The sequence below is a fragment of the Schistocerca gregaria genome, chromosome 2 (genome assembly GCF_023897955.1).
Source record: "Schistocerca gregaria isolate iqSchGreg1 chromosome 2, iqSchGreg1.2, whole genome shotgun sequence".
NCBI lineage: Eukaryota > Metazoa > Arthropoda > Insecta > Orthoptera > Acrididae > Schistocerca > Schistocerca gregaria.
Window position 1 is genome coordinate 204,434,409 of NC_064921.1, and position 25,680 is coordinate 204,460,088.

At 39.6% G+C, this 25,680-nt stretch overlaps 1 protein-coding gene across 3 annotated transcripts in view; it reads right to left on the minus strand.

The window, feature by feature from the left end:
* LOC126336689 (serine/threonine-protein phosphatase 2B catalytic subunit 2-like) overlaps positions 1-20,725 on the minus strand; it is a 778,905-nt gene extending 758,180 nt beyond the window's left edge. For 2 of the 3 annotated variants that reach the window (XM_050000639.1, XM_050000637.1), the window contains exon 1: positions 20,479-20,694. In XM_050000639.1, the coding sequence (XP_049856596.1) occupies positions 20,479-20,527 (49 nt within the window). In that variant the 5' untranslated portion in view covers positions 20,528-20,694. Of the gene's footprint in view, positions 1-20,478 lie in introns of all 3 variants that reach the window. The other variant, XM_050000640.1, reaches the window with a different exon arrangement.
* Positions 20,726-25,680: the final 4,955 nt, after the last annotated feature.

Genomic DNA, 25,680 nt, shown 5'->3' on the forward strand with positions numbered 1-25,680 from the left:
AACAATTATTGTTGCTAATGTTAATAATTATTGGTGTTAATGAAATAGCGTCATCAACTAAAACCGTATTTTATAGCATACCGAGTGTTGTTGATTGTAATACACGCAATATGATATGTAATTTCAGTTCTGGCGACAGTACTTCATGCATTACAGTACCTTTATTTCTTATTGCATAATTAACTCTATTTAGAGCTAACATGAACAGTTCTGGTGACATTCTAAGATAATTAAAAGAGCTTCTTGGATCTTCTGTTATAAGTTATTTCAGCAGTGATGCTGAACAACCGAGCTGACGTCTTTTCTTCACAGAGTCAAGAAAGGAAACACGTTTCTTTTTTTCTTTTTTTTTCTTAAGTAGCGATTCCACGCAACAAGCTTTAACTCCATCACAACTAGTGCGACGTGCAGCAGCCAAAACTCCAATTTCAGACACGATTCAGGGACCGACGAAACTGAAGTGTATACTGGTGTCGCCGTGTCTACAGTCATATGAAACCAGTAGCGTGCAACTCATTCAACGCAACGAGTGGCGCAACCCAATGCCGTCGCGTAAACTAGGCTTCGTTGTTGTTGTTGTGGTCTTCAGTGCTGAGACTGGTTTGATGCAGCTCTCCATGCTACTCTATCCTGTGTAAGCTTCTTCATCTCCCAGTACCTACTGCAACCTACATCCTTCTGAATCTGCTTAGTGTATTCATCTCTTGGTCTCCCTCTACAATTTTTACCCTCCACGCTGCCCTCCAATAATAAATCGGTGATCCCTTGATACCTCAAAACATGTACTACCAACCGATCCCTTCTTCTGGTCAAGTTGTGCCACAAACTTCTCTTCCCCCCAATCCTATTCAATACTTCCTCATTAGTTATGTGATCTACCCATCTAATCTTCAGCATTCTTCTGTAGCACCACATTTCGAAAGCTTCTATTCTCTTCTTGTCCAAACTATTTATCGTCGATCTTTCACTTCCATACATGGCTGCACCCCATACATATACTTCAGAAACGACCTCCTGACACTTAAATCTATACTCGATGTTAACAAATTTCTCTTCTTCAGAAACGCTTTCCTTGCCATTGCCAGTCTACATTTTATATCCTCTCTACTTCGACCATCATCAGTTATTGTGCTCCCCAAATAGCAAAACTCCTTTACTACTTTAAGTGTCTCATTTCCTAATCTAATTCCCTCAGCATCACCCGACTTAATTCGACTACATTCCATTATCCTCGTTTTGCTTTTGTTGATGTTCATCTTATATCCTCCTTTCAAGACGCTATCCATTCCATTCAACCTGTCTTGCAAGTCCTTTGCTGTCTCTGACAATTACAATGTCATTGGCGAACCTCTAAGTTTTTATTTCTTCTCCATTGATTTTAATACCTGCTCCGAATTTTTCTTTTGTTTCCTTTACTGCTTGCTCAATATACAGATTGAGTAACATCGGGGAGAGGCTACAACCCTGTCTCACTCCCTTCCCAACCGCTGCTTCCCTTTCATGCCCCTTGACCCTTATAACTGCCATCTGGTTTCTGTACAAATTGTAAATAGCCTTTCGCTCCCTGTATTTTACCCATGCCACCTTCAGAATTTGAAAGAGAGTGGTCCAGTCAACATTGTCAAAAGCTTTCTCTAAGTCTACAAATGCTAGAAACGTAGGTTTGCCTTTCCTTAATCTTTCTTCTAAGATAAGTCGTAAGGTCAGTATTGCCTCACGTGTTCCAGTATTTCTACGGAATCCAAACTGAACTTCCCCGAGATCGGCTTCTACTAGCTTTTCTATTCGTCTGTAAAGAATTCGTGTTAGTATTTTGCAGCTGTGGCTTATTAAACTGATTGTTCGGTGATTTTCACATCTGTCAACACCTGCTTTCTTTGGGATTGGAATTATTATATTCTTCTTTACGTCTGAGGTATTTCGCCTGTTTCATACATCTTGCTCACCAGATTGTAGAGTTTTGTCAGGACTGGCTCTCCCAAGGCCGTCAGTAGTTCCAATGGAATGTTGTCTACTACGGGGGTCTTGTTGCGACTCAGGTCTTTCAGTGCTCTGTCAAACTCTTCACGCAGTATCGTATCTCCCATTTCATCTTCATCTACATCCTCTTCCATTTCCATAATATTGTACTCAAGTACATTGCCCTTGTATAGACCCTGTACATACTCCTTCCACCTTTCTGCCTTCCCTTCTTTGCTTATAACTGGTTTTCCATCTGAGCTCTTGATATTCATACAGGTGGTTCTCTTTTCTCCAAAGGTCTCTTTAATTTTCCTGTAGGCAGTATCTATCTTACCCCTAGTGAGATAAGCCTCTACATCCTTACATTTGTCCTCTAGCCATCCTTGCTTAGCCACTTTGCACTTCCTGTCGATTTCATTTTTGAGACGTTGGTATTCCTTTTTGCCTGCTTCATTTACTGCTTTTTTATATTTTCTCCTTTCATCAATTAAATTCAATATTTCTTGTGTTACCCAAGGATTTCTACTAGCCCTCGTCTTTTTACCGACTTGATCCTCTGCTGCCTTCACTACTTCATCCCTCAAAGCTACCCATTCGTCTTCTATTGTATTTCTTTCCCCCATTCCCGTCAATTGTTCCCTTATGCTCTCCCTGGAACTCTGTACAACCTCTGGTTCTTTCAGTTTATCCAGGTCCCATCTCCCTAAGTTCCCACCTTTTTGCAGTTTCTTCAGTTTTAATCTACAGGTCATAACCAATAGATTGTGGTCAGAGTCCACATCTGTCCCTGGAAATGTCTTACAATTTATGGTTCCTAAATCTCTGTCTTACCATTATATAATCTCTGATACCTTTTAGTATCTCCAGGGTTCTTCCATGTATACAACCTTCTTTCACGATTGTGCTCTGTGCAAAATTCTACCAGGCGGCTTCCTCTTTCATTTCTTAGCCTCAATCCATTTTCACCTACTACGTTTCCTTCTCTCCCTTTTCCTACTACCGAATTCCAGTCACCCATGACTATTAAATTTTCGTCACCCTTCACTATCTGAATAATTCCTTTTATTTCATCATACATTTCTTCAATTTCTTCGTCATCTGCAGAGCTACTTGGCATATAAACTTTTACTACTGTAGTAGGTGTGGGCTTGGTATCTATCTTGGCCACAATAATGCGTTCACTATGCTATTTGTAGTAGCTTACCCGCACTCCTATTTTTTATTCATTATTAAACCTACTCCTGCATTACCCCTATTTGATTTAGTATTTATAACCCTGTATTCACCTGACCAGAAGTCTTGTTCCTCCAGCCACCGAACTTCATTAATTCCCACTATATCTAACTTTAACCTATCCATTTTCCTTTTTAAATTTTCTAACCTACCTGCCCGATTAAGTGATCTGACATTCCACGCTCCGATCCGTAGAATGCCAGTTTTCTTTCTCCAGATAACGACATCCTCTTGAGTAGTCCCCACCCGGAGATCCGAATGGGGGACTATTTTACCTCCGGAATATTTTACCCAAGAGGAAGCCATTGTCATTTAATCATACAGTAAAGCTGCATGCCCTCGGGAAAAATTACGGCCGTAGTTTCCCCTTGCTTTCAGCCGTTCGCAGTACCATCACAGCAAGGCCGATTTGGTTATTGTTACAAGGCCAGATCAGTCAATCATCCAGACTGTTGCCCTTGCAACTACTGATAAGGCTGCTGCCTTTCTTCAGGAACCACACGTTTGTCTGGCCTCTCAACAGATACCCTTCCGTTGTGGTTGCACCTACGGTACGGCTTTCTGTATCGCTGAGGCACGCAAGCCTCCCCACAAACGGCAAGGTCCATGGTTCATGGGAGGAAGACTAGGCTTCATGCCGACAGAATTATCTTCACCTGACTGATCCTCTACTGTAACCGGGACACAACGCTGTAAAACGCGCTCATATCCTTCCGTATTTCGTTTTTCCTTGGCTCAATAAGGGGACCATACACATACAACAAAATCACTCACAATACCTTAACACCACCTCTTTCGCACTTCACTGTTGGCATTAAACATGATGGCAGGTAATGCTCTCCTGGCATTCGCCAAATCTAAATCTTTCCATCGGATTTCCACAGGATAGGGCGTGATTTTACCGCTCCAAATCCCTCATTTACAGTCGTCCACTGTCCAGTGGCATCGCTGTTTGTACTACCTCAAGCGTCGCTTTGCACTGACTGGTGAAATGTATGCCTAATGATGAGCTGCTTGACCATTATACTGCATTCTTTTTCTTACCTACGCATCTTCGCTGATCTAGCTGGACTGATGGTAGCACTTCGGAAATCACGAGCGATTCCCACCGCTGATTTCATGCGATTTTTTAAAACCACCCTCCGCAATGCCTAGAGGGCACTGACCGTCGGTACACAAGGCCTGCCTGGTCTTTTATCTAACTGTGGTTGTTTCTTCACGTATCCACTCCACAATCACATCAATAGTCGACTTGGGCAACTTTGGTAGGGTCGATATGCCCCTGATAAATTTGTTCCTCAGGAGACATCCGGCGACTTGCCCACGTTCGAAGTCACAACGCTGTCATGACTAACACGTTCTGCTGTTATGCTTATTCGCCACTCGTGACATCTAGGTCGATTCCTCATTACACAGGAGTATCCAGCTACTTCTGATCAATAGAGTATATTACAAGTGGTAATGAGCATTTTGAAACTTCCACTTACAGTTCAACCAATTATCATTGCAAGCTTAGTTTGCTAAGTCTTGCAGAGTTGGTAAACGTAGTTTCAAAGAACATGTACCAGCAGTCGTTTCTGGAGAACCATGATGAGCGGCAATTGCAGAAGCGGCAGACTTGGACTACTGAGCATGTCGAAACCGAGTGGGGGATTTCGGCAGCACTGAAACCCAATTACTGTTCCTTCATCGAATTTACACACGATTATGTAAGCAAAGACGACGAGAAACGCTCCTGCCGGTCACGTAAGATCACCAAACTGGAGTTTACTGAGGAATAACGATATTTTCACTAAATATTACTAATTCAAAGTGTGCAATGTAGCTGAGATTGTAGGCATTTCAACTTATGTAGTACAAAAAGTCATACTTCAAAAAATTAACCTGAAAATGTACTCTTTCGAATAGTATCGCGAATACTGTCGCCAGTTAAAAGAATTTAAAAAAATGGAAAAAGGCAGGTGAGTGTGCCTCAGAAAATCAAGACAGCTTTACCGGGTACAATCGTTGCCACCGATCTTGGGGCTTCTCAGGGTATAGCTCTCACTGATTACTTGGCAGAAAGAACTGTAGCTGTGCTCTATAATGCGTCACTGATGGATCATTTTAAACATGAGTCAAACGAAAATCAGCAACGATTGTTTTTCAAGAAGGCGGTATTTCTACAGGACACGGTATCGTCATATACGACAGGAGTCCCAATGACAAAAACTCATAAATCGGGCTTCGTATTAATTCTTTATTCAACCCATTGTCCAGATTATAGTTGGTTGAAAAAAAAAACCCACATCGTAATGAGTGTTATTCAGTGTCAAAATGACCTATATTTTTCGGACGAATGAGAAAAGAGGCAATCTGTAGAAGCAATGTGTAACCATGCCTGGAGACTGTTGAAAAATCATAATTTACTTCCCTTAGCCACCGCGTTTGTTCAATACCCGTTATATATAAGATTTAAACAGCTGTACGCTACACCAAGTAAAAAGTAGACATGTTTGCATGCAGTGTTTAGCTCAGAACTGTCCGTACCAAACGCTTCTGAAATAATAAACATTTCACGTAAAATACACTGAACATGCTAAGATCTAAAGAATGAACTAGAAACCTTATACCGTACATCGACCTTTCTATATGATTTCTTAAGGTATTGTTCTTTTAATAAATCCATTACATAAGCATTTCCAGTTAGTTTAGAGTAGGTAGATTGATTTTCTGTTGCATATTTCAACTGCGGTAAAAAACCAAATTACTTTCTTAAACGTGAGACGCTAGAAGCTTTCCGATACGCAGGATTCACAATACAGTTATTTGAATTTCTGATTTGAAAACGAACCTCAAAAATTAATAAAACCTTTTAATTTCATCTCATACCAGCATATATCCTCAGGAAAAGGAGTTGTGCGATTTTTAGATTCCTACGCAACATGTGCCAGTACGGTGCTAGCCCATATGCCATAAAAACCATGTACGTGACATCCAGAAACGCGTAGGGTGCTGGCAGCGTATTATGATGTGTTCTCGTGGTTTAAATTGAGGCCTGCTTAAGAGAGGGAACCGCGTGATTCTGCTGAGTTTTGGAGCACCCAATATTCGAATGTAGCGACGGGCAGAATCGATAATTTCAAGCAGTCGAGAATCACCCAAAATCGAATACATATCCGTAAACTTTTAAGAGGCAAATTCAGAATCGCCCCTATGACAAAGCCATAGCGACTGCTTACATCTAGTAATTTTATTACATCACGCTATCAATCGCACTATTTCTGATAGTGTACATGGCCATATTTCTGTTACTGAACATGGCTAGGTTAGTTCCGCGCGTTTTTTTTTTGAAAAAGAAAAATTATATTTATTTAAAAAAACATTTATTCATCAAAACCAATATTATACACAGTAATCCACCACCTAAAACATTAGTGGGTCGAAGTAACATACAAAAGTACTAATTACCAAGCAGCATTTACCATATCTTTATGTAATTAATATTAGTGTTGACTACAGGATGGAAGGTTAGCTACTCTATGGGCATGCCTACTATTTGACTTACTACACTATGTATTCTACTCAGCACATCCTGCAGCATTATAAGTGTGACAGCAGAATACAAACCTACTATCTACCAGTGGGCGTGCCCCTGGCACTGGGCTGGCAGGTCTTTCAAGAGTATCCTAAAAGCTATTTTCTACTAATAAATTCTAACTACTGGGTCATAATTAGTGTGCGGTGTCTACGATCAGTAAGTTCACACCCTCCCCCTAATTCTGGAAGCGACGGATCCCGATCGTCACGGCGGTCGGTCAATACGCGCCCCGGCGGAATGGGATAGGTGTGTCATGTCATTTTGTTGCTCATCAATCATTCTATCTTCCTACGGTATTCTCGCAGGACTTTGGCGGATACCTCGCTAGCAAGCCTGTCGATGATATTAAAGGTAACCGGATTCCTGATCAGATGAGAAGTGTCTGTGCCTGGCAGCAGGTTCCTTAAATTCGTCGCAACATCTGCAAAAATGGGGCACTCGTAGACGACGTGGCCCGGTGTACCTATACCGGCACGACAGTCACACGAGGGAGTCGCCCTTTTCCCGAAACGGCAAAGATATGCCGGATAGGGACCATGTCCCGTGAGGTAGTGCAGCAGTCCCTCACTAGGTTGAAAGTGTTTCATTCGTAGACGTTCCTGAATATTTGGTAGTAACTGATATGTTCTTCTGCCTGTCTCATCCCTATCCCAGAGCTCATGCCATAATTCCTCTCCCCTTCTTCTAATTGACGGTTTATCCCCTACTCGAACCTTCATGATGTCCTCAGTTATTTCCAGTCTGCCCCATTTTGCACAATACCATGCAGCCTGCTCCCTAATTTTTACATCTAGGGGGCACAGCCCCATGAGAATCAGCAGTGCTCCCCCTGGGGATGTACGGTAGGCTCCGATCGTAAGTAATAGCATGCGCAACACTCTCCTCGCGGCAATAACAGGAACGACCCTCGTGAGCCTGTGAGTCCAGACTCTGGATCAGTAGCCCACGATGGAGGCGAGGGTTGTGTTATGATACAATTTGATGAGGTGTGGGGGAAGATGGAATCGCCTGTGCCCAATCATGATGGGATTATTTAGTACCTCTAACGACCTGTGTACTGTTACTTCAATGTGCCGGGCGAAGCTCAGTTTCTTATCTAGTATAACTCCCACGTATCGTGCCTCTCGACGGCGTATTACTGGTGTGCCCTCAGTCCTAACGGTTCGGTTTCTGGCCAGATGGCCTTTTAAGAGCAAATAGGTTGACTTATTTGGTGCAACTTTAAGTTTGGTCCTGTGGCACCAATGCGACAATATGGTCATGGTTCTTCCTATTTTAGGTTCAAGTTCCTCTCGACTACGGCCGCCAACCAAAAGGAGGAGGTCGTCAGCGTAGGCTATCACCTCTAGCACATCTGCACTGTGTCTAGGAGAGGCTCCATATTAATACCCCAAAAGAGTGGCCCCAGGACAGACACCTGTGGACACCCCTTCGTTATCTTCTTGCCCAATCTCCCGCTAGGGGATGATGGGCAGACCTCTCTATCCATACAATAGCTCCTAAGACATCCATATAGCGGCCCTGGACACTTTCTCCCTCAAGCGGGAGAAGAGCGAAGGCCACCACAGGTTGTCGAAGGCGCCACTATGTCTACCATGATGCCAACTACGTACTTATATGTGGACGACCCGCAGACCTCAGCCGCCATGGCGATTGCGTCAGACGCAGAACGCCCTGGCCGGAAGCCGAATTGTCTGCTGCTCATCCCACAAAGCACTCTGTGTGCCATCAGCCTGTCAGCCAGGAACCGCTCCAGCAATTTACAAAGCAGAGCCAACAGACATATCGGTCTGTAGGACTTGACTTCTTTAGGATCTTCATCCTGTCCTTTTTTTGATAATTACTACGTTGGCCTGTTTCCAGATGGTGGGAAACGTTCTGAGGCTCAGGGCCTCGTTGTAAATTCTTGCTAGAGGTGTTACTAGTTGAGGAGAGAGGTACTGCACCACCTCCGCTATGATTCCGTCTGGTCCAGGGGCTTTACCTCTTACGTGATTTAATGTGCGTCGTCACCTCGTTCTCTGAGAATGGGTACACTGCATTGTTATTTTGATATTCTTCTCGAAGAGCCCTCCTAATTAGGCCTTGTTCTTCGGTGTCTTCCTCTACCTTGTCGTCTGGAAGCAGGGACCGGAGGAGGACCTCGGCAGTTTCTTGCCATGATCACGTCATCCGATTCCCATGCCTGACAGTTGAAAGTACCATTGGCGACCGAATCTTTTCTCTAACTATTTTGCGCGATCTTTTAGCTTACAATGAAATGGAACATCTACGAGGAACCTGAAGTCCGCGCTTAATAGATAAACTTCTGCCAAAATGGCGAAACATCTACGACAGTGGTCCGTAATATGGGAGCAATTACCCCTAAGGGATAAAATTAAATATTCTGATGGCTAAAAACAAATGGGGTTAATTATGTTTTGATTAAGAGACTACATATTTTTTTAAAAAAAAGAGCATTATTATTATCATAATCCTTATTCGTAAGGCAATAATGCTGATTACGTAAGTTACAAACAATTACATTTTGTTCCAAATACTAGCACTGAAATATGACATAATATGGCGGAGGTTACTGCAAATATTCCTCTCCAACACACATATTTAGTACTTTGTACCCTGCATCTACGACATTACTTGTGAAACACGTATCACATATGCTTAAATATTTTATGGAAACTCTACAACTTTTAGGTAGTTCTCGCAATGGATCACAAATTACTACCATCATTCACTTCGCAACACGTAAATGAACTGACGGCACAACACAATAATAACTATGAAACTACTGCTGTAGAGCCAACACATTATTATAATCCTAATAGCAGCGGTTAGGCACAAAGCACTGGCAGCCTAAAGTCTTCTACTTCCTGCCAGTTCAGAGGTAAGAAATCAAGCAATCAAGGGAGGGAACCACATTACGTAACAATGTGTATAGTTTGGTTTTTTTACGCAGTAGGAGTTGTAGGTAGCATTAGGTATGTACTGTGAATTACTTGATTATACTATTAAAAAGGTTGTTGTCTCACTAACTTACTAGTTCGTAGTTTAATAAAACAACTACACAACTCAGTATCATTTACCTTTCGTCATTTTAAAAACAAAAATGTTCGAAGAAATTTTTTGCATTCTAAAGAAGAGTTCAGCGCTGACCTCGATGATTGTAGGGTATGGAGATGTGCGTACTAGAGTATACTCGGGGGTAAGAGTAGGATATAGAGGTGGGCAAAATTATGGTAACACCACGAGAAATGCATACTTGAGCTAAATGCAGATGCCAGCTAATCCTGCTGGTTGCACTGATGCATCTAATCACGAACTGCACCTGTGTTATGTCCTCAACACGTTGCAAGTGCCAGTTGCGGTCAGAACAGCATTCTGTTTAGCAGTTAGTGCACTGTGTTGGAGCTCAGCGCATTCGAACTTGGGTGACTTTTGATGTTTCAAGAGGTACCATATCGAAGATTAATACCGCATAAAGGGAAAGCGCGAAAGTATCATCCAATAAGTGTAAGGCGCACGAAAGTGTGTTGAGTGACTGTGCGGAAGGTCATTGAAGAGGACTGTGAGGCAAAGTAAGATGACAGCTGCCGAAGTCACTGCAGAACTGAATGACGCACTCACGAACCCTATCAGCACCGAAACAACACAAAGGGAGCTCCATGACTAGCTAACTGCAAGGCGAGCTGGAATTCCAAAACCATCAGTTTTGCAAATGCTTGTAACAGGAAAACTTTGTGGCTAAACCTTAAAGCCTCGACTATGGAGCAATGGAAGAATGTTAATTTGGTCGGATAAATTTTTCTTTACACTGTTTCCAACTTCTGGCCGAGTTTACATCCTAAGAGTTAAACTTGGCAGGTGTTCTGTGACGATTTGGGCACCCTTGTTTTGTTATTTCATGGGGCCCATGGTTTCATTGCAAGGTCTCATTATTTCGAAGGATTATGTGACCATTTTGGCTGAGAAGATACATCCCAGGGTAGAACGTTTGTTCCCCAATGGCGATGCTGTGTTTCAAGACACGGCCCTGTTCGCACAGCTCGCATCGCTCAGGACTGGTTTTGTGAGCACGAAAATTGTCTCCTGTCCCCTGACCTCCAACGTCACCACATCTCAACAGTATTAATCTTTTGTGGTCTACTCTGGAGAGACAGAGGCGTAATTGCTATCTAGCTCCATCATCGCTAGCTGAACGTGCCACTATTTTGCAGGATATGATTCTTTAAAACTATACAGGACTTGTGTTTATTCATTCTGAGCCGACTGGAATATGGTCTGAACGCCAAAGGATGTCTTGCACCGTTTAGGCACGGTTAAGTTTTGTGTTTTTCCTGTAACACTATTACATTAAGCGCCTGCGTCCAGCCACCGGCCCTGAAATAACTACTAACCTATAGTTAGTTGCATTATGGCACCGTACAGCCTAATGAATCATACAGCGCTTGAATCGCTGCACAGGGATATGCCTTTGTTTAAACGAGAAAAATATGTTACCATAAGATAAAAATAAAAAGATAAATAAATAAAATCTGCAGTTAGGAGAATTACTCTGCTAGCGCAAGAAACGGGATTAAACAAATTTATGCGCTTCAACTGGACGCCTAATTGGCGTTTCCTTTGCAAGTGTTCAGAGATGTGTTCTTTTAAATGACTGAGTAAAATGGAAGCTGAAATTCTTCCCTATGAACCCTCACAGCTACGAAACATTTTTTGGTGAAAAAAGTGAATGCGTACACTCGTGTACAGAAGAAAAGAAATTAATCACTGAACAGGGATTTGAAAGGCAGCATAAAATTACAGCATGGTGGTTACCTCCGACCGACGAATCAGTCTCTCTCTCACCTATACCCACTTCTAATGCCAAATATTTTGTGAAATATTAAAATACTAATACACTTTTGTTGGCTCACTCTATAGTTAACGAACAGCGTTTACGCGTTCCACGAACTATTTTAATGAGACTTTGTTCAGCAAAGAAAACAAGCCAAGTCTAAGCACGCTCCCTCGGTGCTATTACGTGAAACTAACCTACAGCCACTCGACCGCATATCGATAGTCATTGTCATTAATGCAATTTCACTTGTGGTTACATGTAACCAAATTCCCTGTGGTGCATACCACAGCTCTGGTTTCCGAATAATTTTCATCCCCCCCCCCCCCCCCCCCTGTACGAGTCTGCCCGTTCATCAATAGGTCAAAGGTAACTCATAACCAATGATGTAAGTTGCTTTCAAGCTTCGAGCCATGGCACGCAAATAACAGGACAGTCGTTATCTAAGCAAATTAGGGTCTCATCGTAACGTTTCCCTACGTCAAAGAATTCAATATAAAAATTTCCTTCCATTACTTTTTACTTGTATACTATGCATGTTTACCTCTTTTGCTACAGTGCTACCTCAGCCCCCGTCTTTCTCTCGCAAATTTGTTTTGTTCTGCTTTTTTCCCCAACATTTGCTCTGTAATTAGAATGGCACAAAACAAGTATCATGACATCAGTTTGGACGTCGGAGTACCTTCGCGAGAATTTGACGCAACATTTATTTTAAAACAATCTGCACTATCTTAAGAATGCATCTCTGCCTGACACGTATGTACAAACTATATATTCTTGATAAGCACAACAGTCTGATAACAGCCTTTGGTTCAATTTTTTTTCCTAATTCTGGGCTTCTGTGATAGGAGAAGGAATTTTATTATTCGAGTCAATGAAACACACGAGCTGTTTTCAGCGACATATCTATTAATAGCGACATACAGCTTGAGAATACAAGAATGAATACATGTGTGTAATTTTCTATCGTGTTTGACACAATTAAATCTGGTTTGTAATGCGTTAGTAAATGCTTTGCGGCGGTCAGAATGTCTATGTAAGGCCGTTCGCTGTTGCTAGTTACTGTTTCGTTGTGTTGTTAATAGCTGCTTGTGTATCATATGCATTCTTCTGGGGAACATACGAAGCAGCTTTTTAGTCTTAACTTCAGTGAATCTACTTGCAAACTCAAAGAGGTTCCTCTGGTTCTTACCAGACGCAGTGATGCAACTGCAAAGCATATACTTGGGCTCAACAATTTTATCTACATACTGAGAAAATTATTCCATGTTTAAAAGAATTTGTTTCATGCAGTTACGAATTAAATTAACAAGACAACGAGGCTTTGTAATACTAATATGACCGAAACAGAGAAAGCGTTATTAGGTGAGATATAGCATGATGATGAATGTGTCACTGAGCATATAGAAAATAGGCATGCTTATTAGTTGTGTCTACTGGATAGAAATCAGGCTTCCTTAAACATTATTATTATTATTATTATTGGGTTAGATAGAGCAATCAGTCGTAGAATTAAGTTGCTTCAATATGAAATTTATAGTCACAACACAGATCAGATTTCGACCTGTGTTAAGTCATTATCAATGCAGTGCGGAATTGTAGTAGTTGTTATTGCTCAAGTGAATGCTTACACAGTTCAACCACATGATCTGCGTTGTGACTATAAATGTCATATTAGAGCAACTTAATTCTACGACTGATTGCTGCTCTATCTAATCCAATATAACCACAGTCGTTGCGTGCACCCACCCCATGGAGGGCAACATTATTATTATTATTATTATTATTATTATTATTATTATTACAGTGCCTTTGGAAATACAGTACATTCTAATGCAGTTTCTAATTATAACGCGGGAATTTAGAAGTAGCGATACAGTGAAAATGACAAATGGTTTCTTCTTAGAACCAACAAATGTTTTATCCGGAGAGACTGGTGGACTAGGGTCACATATAGCTCAAAGAAAGCATAGGTCTACATCACCGACAGAACAGTATACGCGGCCTGTCAAAAAATTCCGGAACTTCGTCCACAAAAGTTTTCTGCGCTTAACTTTTATTTCTCGTATGGTCTTCTTCGAAGTACTCTCCTCCACAATTGATACACTGTTCCAACGCAGTCTGTACTTCCGGAAGCAGTCAGGTACGCTCCTTGCTGGAAGCGCCTCCTGCAAATCTTATCTCGTTTGTCGTTGCAAGTCTTCGTCCTTTCACGGGATTTTCAACTTTGAAAATAAAAATCAGTCCGTGGGGCCCATATGTGCGATCCATAAGATTGCGGGGGCGAAGATCTTTCTGGTCTTGACTCACGAGCCGTGGGACAATGTTGGCAGCAACAAGATGCATTCCAAAATGCTGTGTAAGGATTTCGTGACATGACCCAACTAAAATGTTACATTCTTCTGCAATCTCTCGTGCAGTCAGCCTTCGATTGGCACTTACAATTCCGTTGACGTTCCAGACATGAGTGTCGTTGGTAGACGTCTAAGGGCGTCCTGAACGAGGGTCCGTCTGGCCGTTTCTAAATCGTGTGAACCATTCGTAACGGCTTAATCAACACAGTAGGTATCCAGCATCATTTGGTGTGTCTCTGTAAATATTATCTTGAGTATCAAGCAAAATTTAATCCAGACGCGTTGCTCCTCTAAGTCCGCCATTTCGGAATTCGCAAACTGTGCGACAGAACGTTCTACTCAGTACAGCACTGAACGATAAGTAACAGACATATGACATAAAACTTCCGGCAGTTACACATTAAACATAGACCCGTGCGGGGATGCCACCCGCATTTCGCTCCAACACACCAATGGCGGAAATTAAGAATGTTCCGGAATTTTTTGAATATACCTCATACATCGTTGTTTGTCAACCTTTGGAGCGCGTTAGAACAGCCACTCGGCGTAACGTGGATCCGACAAGCCATTGGTACGTTTCAGGAGTACCAGGTGTCTACACCAAGTCACCCGATTCCCGTAAATTACGGGCCGTGGTTTGCGGGCGCGAAGATGCAGCCCAGTAGCGTCCCACATGTCCGCCATCGGGTTCAAATCAGGCGAATTTGGTGGACAAGACATCAACCTGAGATCATAGCCATGCTCCTAAAACCTCTACTGCATGACTGGCTTGTGACACGGAGAGTTATCAGGCTGGAAGATGACATAGCAGCCGGGTAAGACATCGAGTATGAAGGGATGCATGTGGTCCTCCAGTGTTGACGCAGCCCACAGCTGCCTTGGTACCGTCTAATACTACTAAACGGGTCGTAGTAACCAACCATAATACTGCCACCCCTCCCAACCGTACTTGGACATTCTTCTCGATTGTGTCACTAGGCGTCATGATTCTGCCCAATGACAGGTCCTTCAGCCTACTGTCAATACAACTCCTTTCAATAAACAAGCAGTCGTGGGAAAAGAACGGCGCGACGGAAACAGGTTGACAACAGAAAGGTAGAATAAATAACGGGTTAAATTCTTTTAAAATGAAAATATGGCACATTATCAGTGTCAGAATTATTGACATACCTTGAAGTACTAAAATTTGAACCACAAAGAGGAGGAAGTTGTCAACAGACGGGGAGCGGAGTATGGGAAAATTTTAAACAAATGGAAGACTACTTATGATGCATGTATTTCGACGTTAATATCAAGCTGAAAGAAACATTGGCTGTAATAAAGATAGGCAACTTTATGCAATTGGGAATAACTGATATATTCTATAAATAGCAACCCCATGAAAACATAAATTTTGTCTCTTAAGTGTCTACAGATATATCACCCCATTCCAGAAAGCTCAAAGAGATGAAGAAAATACTACTGCCACATCACAAAGTGCCTCAATAGTAGCGGCCAGTAATCAGAAGAGCAAAACAAATATTTTTGGCATTTCATGCAGAAAACTTTAAGGAATGTGGACTAGGAACTACATTAGAATCACAAACAAACATTTATCTTCATTCGGAAACCAATATTTACTGCCACATAGCCAAAATAGTGCCTCAGTGTTCTGCACTTAGCCGCACTTGCACAGCAGTATTCACAGAGAGGGACAGAATAGGAAAACTGCTATTTGTTGCCAGACTGAGATTTTCACTCTGCAGCGGAGTGTGCGCTGATATGAAACTTCCTGGCAGATTAAAACTGTGTGCCCGACCGAGACTCGAACTCGGGACCTTTGCCTTTCGTGGGCAAGTGCTCTACTATCTGAGCTACCGAAGCACGACTCACAGCCGGTACTCACAGCTTTACTTCTGCCAGTATCCGTCTCCTACCTTCCAAACTTTACAGAAGCTCTCCTGCGAACCTTGCAGAACTAGCACTCCTGAAAGAAAGGATATTGCGGAGACATGGCTTAGACACAGCCTGGGGGATGTTTCCAGTTGCCAGATAGTAGAGCACTTGCCCGCGAAAGGCAAAGGTCCCGAGTTCGAGTCTCGGTCGGGCACACAGTTTTAATCTGCCAGGAAGTTGCTATTTGTTGATTTGAGCAGTATTATATGGGACAGAATCATAGCTCCATAATTCAAGGAATAGAAACAATGTCCATAAGAACTAATCGAACAGTCGCCCACTTTAAAGTATGAGATAAAAATGATCGTACCTAAATCATTAAAATGTCTTTGAGACGTACCATACGCCGTAAGTGTCAGAAACAATATTAATGACTAAATACTACTTTGTACAACAAACTGGGACTAACAAGTCACTCTGTTTTGTGAACAGTGAACTACAAATTACACTGTCCGAGTACACCCACACAAATCATCACAAAATTCGAGTTGCCACTAGTTGCCTCTCAATACTTTCCACCCAAGGTAAAAAGTTAGTTTTTCACAAACGTTTACTGGAGCATATACTGAGCATAAGCATAGAAGCATATCATCACATCTTATCAACAGATCCATACTTGGTTTTTGTGGTGGTACTGTTCCACCACAGACCAAGAGTGTCAATGCAAACAACAGTAAATCTATATGAAAATGATCGCACTGGGCTTGTGCTCTCCCATGAACCCTTAGTAGGTGCATTTCCTTTGTCAGGTGGAACTAATCTATTAACTGGTGCCTCAGAAAACCAGGTACTATTTTGTTACAATACAGTTTCGACTCACCGTGTGTATTTTACATACCAAAATGTTGTAGAAACATTTTTTTTTGCAATATCTGTTAGATATGTCTACTATGGAAACTTATGACTACCTGTAGATTTAATCAAGTTAAGCCAGTCACTGGTGTGCTGTGAAACGAATTACACAAATATTCCACTGTTATTAATGTTCTCCAACTTCCATGCTAATTTCATTGCTGTACAAGGTAACAAAAAAATCTCTTGTAACTTTAAGTTATTATTTTGCTATTTGTAATACAAGTGCACAAAACAAAATCTCATCACTAATAATATCGTAGACTAGCTACTGAGATGTGATGTCCACTCATATTTTAGTTTCATATAACTATGCTATCTGTTGACCAACTGGGGTTTTAACAGTCCTTCAATGACGAGGTCAAACTTGGATTGACTAAGGAAACTGATCTTTGTCAAATGAACAGTCCCCGAATTTACATTAAGCTATCTAGGGAAACAAAGGAAAACAAATTGGGATTCTTTAATGCAGACCCATATACCTCCTACTGTGTCACATCACCTTGGTTTGTTGATTTTTGCAGTAATAATGATATCTTCAGTAATTAATAATTCTGAGAACAGTAAACAGTGACCACTCCAAAAGAAGCTTCATGGTAAATTTTGTAACAAAATTATATGGCTGACAATGCACTTTTACCACAGTATTGTACAAACAAACCTTTATCAATTTTTTTTATATTCAATACCAAATTCCATGACGTACATTAATGTGCCTTGTCTGAGAATAATGTGAGCAGAGATGGCACAAACAATGAGCAAAAACTTTTCAGTCTGATTGCTAAATAACCAAAATGTAGGCTGCAGACAACACTGACCATTCTCTCCTCCGCAACCAATAAGTGTACGTGCAACTGAATTCAAAGCAATGGTTACAGGGAAATAAAAATCTCATGCAACAAGACTAGTTACTTGAAACACCTTTGACAACTTTTAACTGCTGTGGGATAGGGATACTATAACTTTATATAGCACCCTGTTCAGAGCATTAATGTTAAAGGGTGTGTGCTATGAGAACCAATGACATGTGGGAGATCTGGCATCATGTTCAGCAAATAGAAAGTAATGCTACCCATTCAAATGACCTTATATGTTATTATACGTTACTTCGTTAACCATTTCTGTGTATGGTAGGATGCAAATATGCAACAAACAATGGCAGGCACAAACAACCATGTTAAGTTACTCTTAGTGCAGAGTTTAGCTACTTTGCATTGATATATTTTTATTATTCAATTATAACATAACAAGAAAAAGAAGTTATGACTACAACATGCCAGGAGAACGTCAGGACATTAACTCAGTATGCCTGATAGGCCTAGTTCCATCTATAGTTTCACTGAAAAACAAGAATTTTAACAGGCATGTTTGCAAAGAGTTGTAAAATTCTAGTAAACTTCAGTGTTTCAGAGTATTTCACAGAATACTCATATTGCTTGACAAACTGATAAGTTACTATGTGCAGAACAGTTATACAGATTATTCTGAAAAGTACTGATGCTGAACAGCTGACCTGTACATGGACAAAACTGACATCAATAATGTGTACTTACTAATAAGAAAGCAATCATGCAAATGAAAAAAAAAGTGAAGTACAAACCAAAACAATTAAGAGTAAATTTTGCATTTCTTGTGTGAGGCACAGTAAATGATCATTTAAATGGAAATCATTACTGTTAAGAACAAAATGCATTAATTTTACACATAGTATCTGTCCTATCGAAACAAGTAGAAAAAAAATCTTTTGAACGGATGGATATCAGCACTCAAAATTTCCCACTACAAATTAGTAGGCCTAATTTTGTGGTAATTGATATGTTCTCCCCAGTTACCTTTTCAACAATCATCAGGATAGCATATTGTCAGATGATAGACCCCAACTGCACAAAACACTACAAAGGTCATACTGACACTGTAAACCACACGTACAAAAAACCTACATGCTACTACACCAGGAAACTAACCTGTTCAATGAAACGGTTCCTTGATATTAAAAAATATTTGCAATCCCCAAATGACATACCCCAGAGAATATCTGCGAACAGAGATACCTCAAAAACACGGAACTACTTTAATAATGTATAATTATACCAGAATTAGTCACAAGGCTCAAATAATGAAGTAACAGGTAATAAAAGTAACAAGCCTGAGAGTTTGAATAATTTTACCATAAAATCGGAGTAACTGAAATAAAAGAAATAAGATTGGACTTCACATAAACCCAGAGGTGTAACTGTACACGCCATAAACATTACATGAAAAAATATACAACTGAATGATAGTTAATACATGAACCTTCAGAGATGAATAAAAAACCACTTCACACTTTCGTGGTAAGATCGATTTATGCAAGCTTGTTAAAGCCCTAAATGTTTGCAATAGTAGAATACATAAACCACACTGAAGCAACCCACTATAAACATTAACAATCTCTATTTTACACACTCAAAAGTAAAAAATACTACAACCACTCCAAATTTAAGTCTCATCAAAGCATGAATTATTAGCGGCTTTTCTGTGCAATACAGTCTAGTATTAATAATGTTGAACAGATAAATTTTAGTTACAACTATAACAACATTTTCCTAGTTAAAATGTGGTGACATAGGGCAGTTACTACGCAACAAACTTTAATATTTATACTGGCAACTCGTGAAAGTGATAATTATTAAATAAACTTTATCTTAGTCTTATGACTCTGAAATATCGAACGTAAATTTCGCATGTTCAACATATTAACATAGAGCAAGAGCACAGCAGTTCTCCACAGAAAAACTTTACGCACTAAAACATTTATGACATACTGAAATAAAAATTTAAATTACAGATAGACGCGACAAGTCGCTATAACGGATACGGAAAACTTAAAGATCTAGACATAACTTCCGGTTTTTCCATTATTTCTATCTTCCTTTCTATTCAAATTTACTGTTCTACAATTCCTGTGACTTCCTAAGCGTCCGTGCGTAATGTAGAAATGCCATCGATAGCGCTCTTGTTGGTCAGTACTACAAGTCTAACAGAAAGGAAGATACATGTACGAAATTAACGGAAGAATAAAGCTCTTCCTCGAATCCGAACCATAAAACCTAATATTCTTAAAAATATCGGCTCCACTACAAGGAAGCGCTGACACACAGGTCACGAAAAATCTATTAGAACGACCAGATGCGTCCGTTACTAGTGTTTTACCGCCTAGCGCACATATTTTACATTCATATATCGCACATGTAAAATATTTAAGCTGCAACACTTAAGTAGAAAATGCTGTAATCACTGCTACTTTCAGTGTTTACCTCGAGCAGTGTGTAAACACACAAAAGCATTATGCACTGTCCTTCAAATACAAAAATAAAACCTGTGCTGTATATCAAATGAACATTAGTTTCCGAAATTACTTTTCCTTATGTCACCAAAATTAGGCTGTCAGCGTAAATTCATCCTTCTGTCAAAATGTCAAGCCGATACAACCCAACCTAGAAGCAGACGACCCATCAGCAACGCATTGGAAACATAGGATCTGCCCCATAACGACAACATATGGATGTTGCAGATGAATTAACAGGTAAATTCTGCTTTTCCTGATAACTTTTGGGCTCAGCAACTCATACTTCAACGCAGAATTCCGCTAAAATTCACCACGCAATCGATATAAATGGCGACAGAGAAAATCAATTCCACCGACTAAGATCGCACAAACGCGCCTTTTCGTTCAACTATATACTTACTTTTGATAACTCGCTCTGTAGTGGATAACTTCTGGTTGTTGGACGACATTTTCAGTTATCTGTTGGATATACTACACAATAAACATCGGATGTTCGTGATAGCCACAGATTCCACTAGCTAAATTCTACTATACCACAAGATGTCGCTGACTGAAACCTCCACTGCACTGTTTACTGCGCATCCTTCTGCGCAGGAAACCATTGCTGTCCTCGAATGCCGCAAACACCCAGGAGCGGCGCACCTGTGCAGGCATAGCAACTTGTGCATCAATCTATATCTTTTGCGTTACAAAATAGCGAAAATTGAATTGTACAATTAACTGAAATATGAAACAAAAAACGTCTCTTTTGCTAATTGATACATCTGAAATACTTTTGCTCGAATATTAAATTATGCCAAATTACAGTAATTAACTATAAACAAGGGCAACTATAAGCGGTGGAGAGACGTGAACTTTAGAGAAAAGTGAAAAGAAAAATTAACGCAGACGTGAACTTTAGAGAAAAGTGAAAAGAAAAATTAACGCACGTCTGAACTGAACACAATACGTAATTAACTCACAGACATGCAGCCGAATTTGCCTTAGTACTTATTTGTACACGAACTTACGTCAAGAGACTGTAAGTGCATTCGAGGAGAAGTAAATTCTGATACAAAATTAATATTTTCGGGAAAAAAGAATTTAAACGTATGCTTACATGATATCAAGATAAGTTTAAAACAAACGCTGTAAGCAATATAGACATTCCTTTTTAGAAATGAGAAAAGTATCACTTGCATAGCCGGTTTAAAACGCTGTATAGAAAAGATCAGGCAAGGGAAATGAAAGTTTCGAACTAACGGCGATTACAATGAGGTTGGCAATAGAGTAGTATCGCCCCAATTTTCCAATCCCAAGCCACTTTATTAACAATATAAACAAAAAATACATGGCATTGAAATATATTTTAAACTATGTAAAGAAGGTAGGATTACATCCATAATGTAGCAATGTTTGTGAAAGATACCAAATTTATTTTTTAGCATGTTTGATGCCCAGTTGCATCATTTTTACCATTCATTGAAACAATCCTTTATAGTAAGTGAAAATTTATGTTTGAACATAGATTTTGAGCACCTGATGCCTACTGTTCACCTGATAATCTTTTCCTTTCTTCCACCACCATCTTTTATCCAGTTACAATACTGAATACCTAAGAAGCAGTTGTTATTTTCTGATATAATAATGCTTAATGATTTTGCTTTCAGGTGAATGATGGCATTATACATATATTAAATTTCAAAATATGTTTCAAATGAAAGTCTACACACACACACACACACACACACACACACACACACACACACACACACACACAAAGAGAGAGAGAGAGAGAGAGAGAGAGAGTATGCTTTGGGTTGGAATAGTAAGTGCAGTAGATGCAATTTGAATAAAGAATATAAAGGGATGCATCTTTGCTCCATTTATCTATGAAATGACTGTATGTGGATATGTAGAAAATCACTATTTTGAAAGAAATTTGGTGGATTCCAGATAAACGATTTACCTACAGTTTAATTATTATGCAATTATTTTATAAGAACAAAAACATTTGTTTCTGTTCCATAAAAGTATTATTTATATCATTCAGAGGATTTTTTTCCTACAGTCCTAGTTAAAGTAATGGACTTTGTAACAAATAATCAGATTTTGAGAAAGACAATCACTTCCATGAGACAGAACACAGTTTTTGGAAGGGGAAGTCCACAACTACTGCTGTAGTGAACTTATTAACAAAAATAAAGCTAGCATTTGAGGAGAGAGTGTTTGTGGCACTCACACTGTGTGATCTTAGCAAAGAATTTAACTGCACCACCCACAAGACCTTACTCAGAAAGTTTAAAACCTGTGGTGTGGGTGGTGCTGTAGTAGCTACCATTGAGTGCTCCTTAGAAAACAGATGGAAGATTGTTTACCTTCAAGGAGCAACATTTCAGTAGCACAAGTCTGAACATGGTGTACCACAAGGTTCTGTCATAGCCTCTCTCCTTCTTCATATTTTTGTAAATGATTAAGCCAAAATGGCCACAATATGATGTGCCAATGACATTACTCTTATTGCCTAAGGAAATGATTCTATGCAAGCAGCCCAGAAATCAGGTGTGCTATTGGGGAAGGCCAAAAAGTTGTTCATCTCAAATAAAATGAAAATAAATGAAGAAAAACTCAGCATATAATAAGCAGCCTCAGCTAAAACTCATACCTGGACCATGTGAAAACTTTGAAATTGCTGTGCATTTTAATTAGTCACTAACTTTCTTGGTACAGATGCACTGAGTCTGTATGTAAGAAACTCTTATATTTAGTATACCTCTTTAAGATACCCAAAAGTGTAATTACAGGCCAGTATCTAGTAACTATATGTCACACTCTATTCCACAGCCATATTGCATATGGACTACAACTGTGGGGTCATTAATCAAGCTGCAAGGACACACTAATGAACAGGTAATTATTCATAAAATTGGAACTAATGACTGTTTACAGGAGGTATGTATTATTTTTGCCTCATCCATGTCAAAGAGAGATTGGTTGTGAGATTCACAACCAAACCACTCAAAACAATGAGACAATAGAAGGACATAAAACCACGCATGGTATTCTCAACACAGGAATTGTTTTTACTCTGATGACAGTGAAAAGATCAACTGAACTTCCTCCAAAATTATTAAATCTATTAATCAAATACATGCTATTGAAAAGTATTCTACATTAGAATGTTAAATTTGCTATAATTTCATATATTGCTTTTATTGTAATTTAGTAATCTTGTAAATTTGATGATGTAAATGCTGGTAATAAATGTTAATAAATGGTATTTGCAACCCCAAAATCATGGACAGATAGGTAGAATTCATGATCCTGCATCCAAGTATTCATATAAGTTGGAGCAGAAGTGGCTAATGAGGTATTCTTTTACTTTATGTATAAATGATAGGTAAATTTCAGTTTCCTGCTTGATGTCCACTGGAAACCTGTTATAGACATACCTGTCACAGACCTCTGTAAGGGCTATTATTGCAATGACATTTTCAAATTGTTTGCATATTGTGTAGTTGAACTGGGATACCTAGATGGATGTGGGAAACTGCCTGAAAAACACATGCAGGCTGGTTGGCACAGCAGCTTCCATTGTAAATCTCCAAGGCAGTTTTAATACAGGTCCCGTGCACCCTCTGTGTCCTGGATGCAAGTGCTTTAATGCACTTAGCTATCTTGGTGGATGGAAATTATTTCTACTTCTAGTTCTGTGGTTGCATATTCCCGAGTTCATCTTAAATTCAGCTTTTTATTAACTACAAATGTCATTAGGGAGTAAATGTGTTGGCATGTATGTTTTAAAAATCATAGGTCTCTAATGAGGCTTCTGCAAGATATTTTATTATCAGCTTTATGCAATATTCTTATTGCATGCTTCTCTAGAGTACAATTTTTTTTTTCATCTTACTTGCAATGGCCCCTGAAGATTGCCACATAGGACAGAATTGAGTGAAAGTATGCTAGCAATCTTGTCTACAAGTCGACATAGTGATAGACATCCCAGAGTGCAAAGCAGACAGAACTGAGATTTCAGTTAACTTATTCACATGCTGGTGTCAACTCAATTTATTTTACTTCTGGAGATACAGGAAATTCACATATGGAACCTCATTCAATATAAGCCCATTGACATCTATTTCTCATACCTACAAGTCATTTTTATTTGTTTGAAGTTGTATGATATGAATTTTTTCCAGATTAAGGGTTAAGGCGTTGGCTGTGAAACTGTTGTAAGCCTCTTCTAGTATTGTCCTGGCTGTGCCTGGTGTGGATGTTTTGATTCATTTTACCAATATACTTGTGTCATAAGCAAACTTTATACTTTTTGAAGAGTCCTCTAATGTCCTTGATAAAGAATTTATATAGACTAGACTAAGATCAACAGTGGGTCCAGTTTCAAACTGCACAACATGCCATATCCAATGTTTCCCTACTCTGAATTTAATAATATTGCTGTTGTACCATTTGCTAATGTGACCCTCTGTTTTCTGTCATTAAGATATGACTGAAAGACATTTAATACCGCATCATTTTAATTTTGTTAGCAAAATTTTATGACCTACATGTTCAAAGACCTTGACAAGACCAAATAAAATGTCACCAAGGTAATTTTTGTTGTTTAGACATACTGGAATTGAGTTTGTGAGATCATATTGCTTTCTCATTAGAGAAATCTTTATGGAAGCCAGACAGAGCTGTTGGCAGAGGTTCAGTATTCTAATGTAAGCTACTTTCTCAAAAGTTTTTGGGAATTCTTTATCTCAATATTTCTCTATTTGTTTTACTACCTTGACTCATTAGCTGATAGCTGATTACAAAGGTAACTGAGAGGTGGCACCTCTAAGTCAGTACAATATTTTAGTAGTTTGCCTGTGATACCATTGTAACCAGACTGATCTAATTATTTTTCTGATCTGTCAAACAGATGAGTTTGCAAAACTGTTTCTGGTGGTTTAGTAAGCAAGTTTATTGGATCTGTTTTTGAAGGATGATCTTTGTCCCCGTTTTTCAGCTACTGTTGTAAAATTCAATGAATTTAGTTCCTAATGATTTTAATTTCATATTTTCTGTGTCACAGCTGTTGTCATCTGATAGCTCAATATCATTTGTCTTGCAAAGTTTATATTTCATGTTTTATAAATGATAGAGCACAGCAATCAGTTGTCCTTTTTTGAAGCTTTTGTTTGCAAATTCAGATTTTGGCTAGTGCCTAGCCATTATAAATGCACTATTTCATGGTCTCAATGCATGTCAGTTCCCCATTGTTTGGGCATCTATCACAGTTCATTCAATACTGCTGTACTGTAGTATGCTACAATACAGTATTGTAGTATACTACAGTACAGTAGTATTAAAAGAACTGTGACAGACACCCGAGCGACAGGGAACCAATATGCATTGAGACTTAGAGATAGTACATTGGTAATGACTAGGCACTAGCTGAAATCTGGATATGCCAAATAAAACCTGCAAAAAAGGACAAAAGGTTGCTGTGCTCTGTCATTTATAAATCAGATCACAGTCACTGAGTGCACCTGTGTTCATAATGGAATGTCACCTGGTTGTTTTTCATGCTTAATAATGCTACAAATTCTCCTTACCCTTTGGAATTTTGAATTTT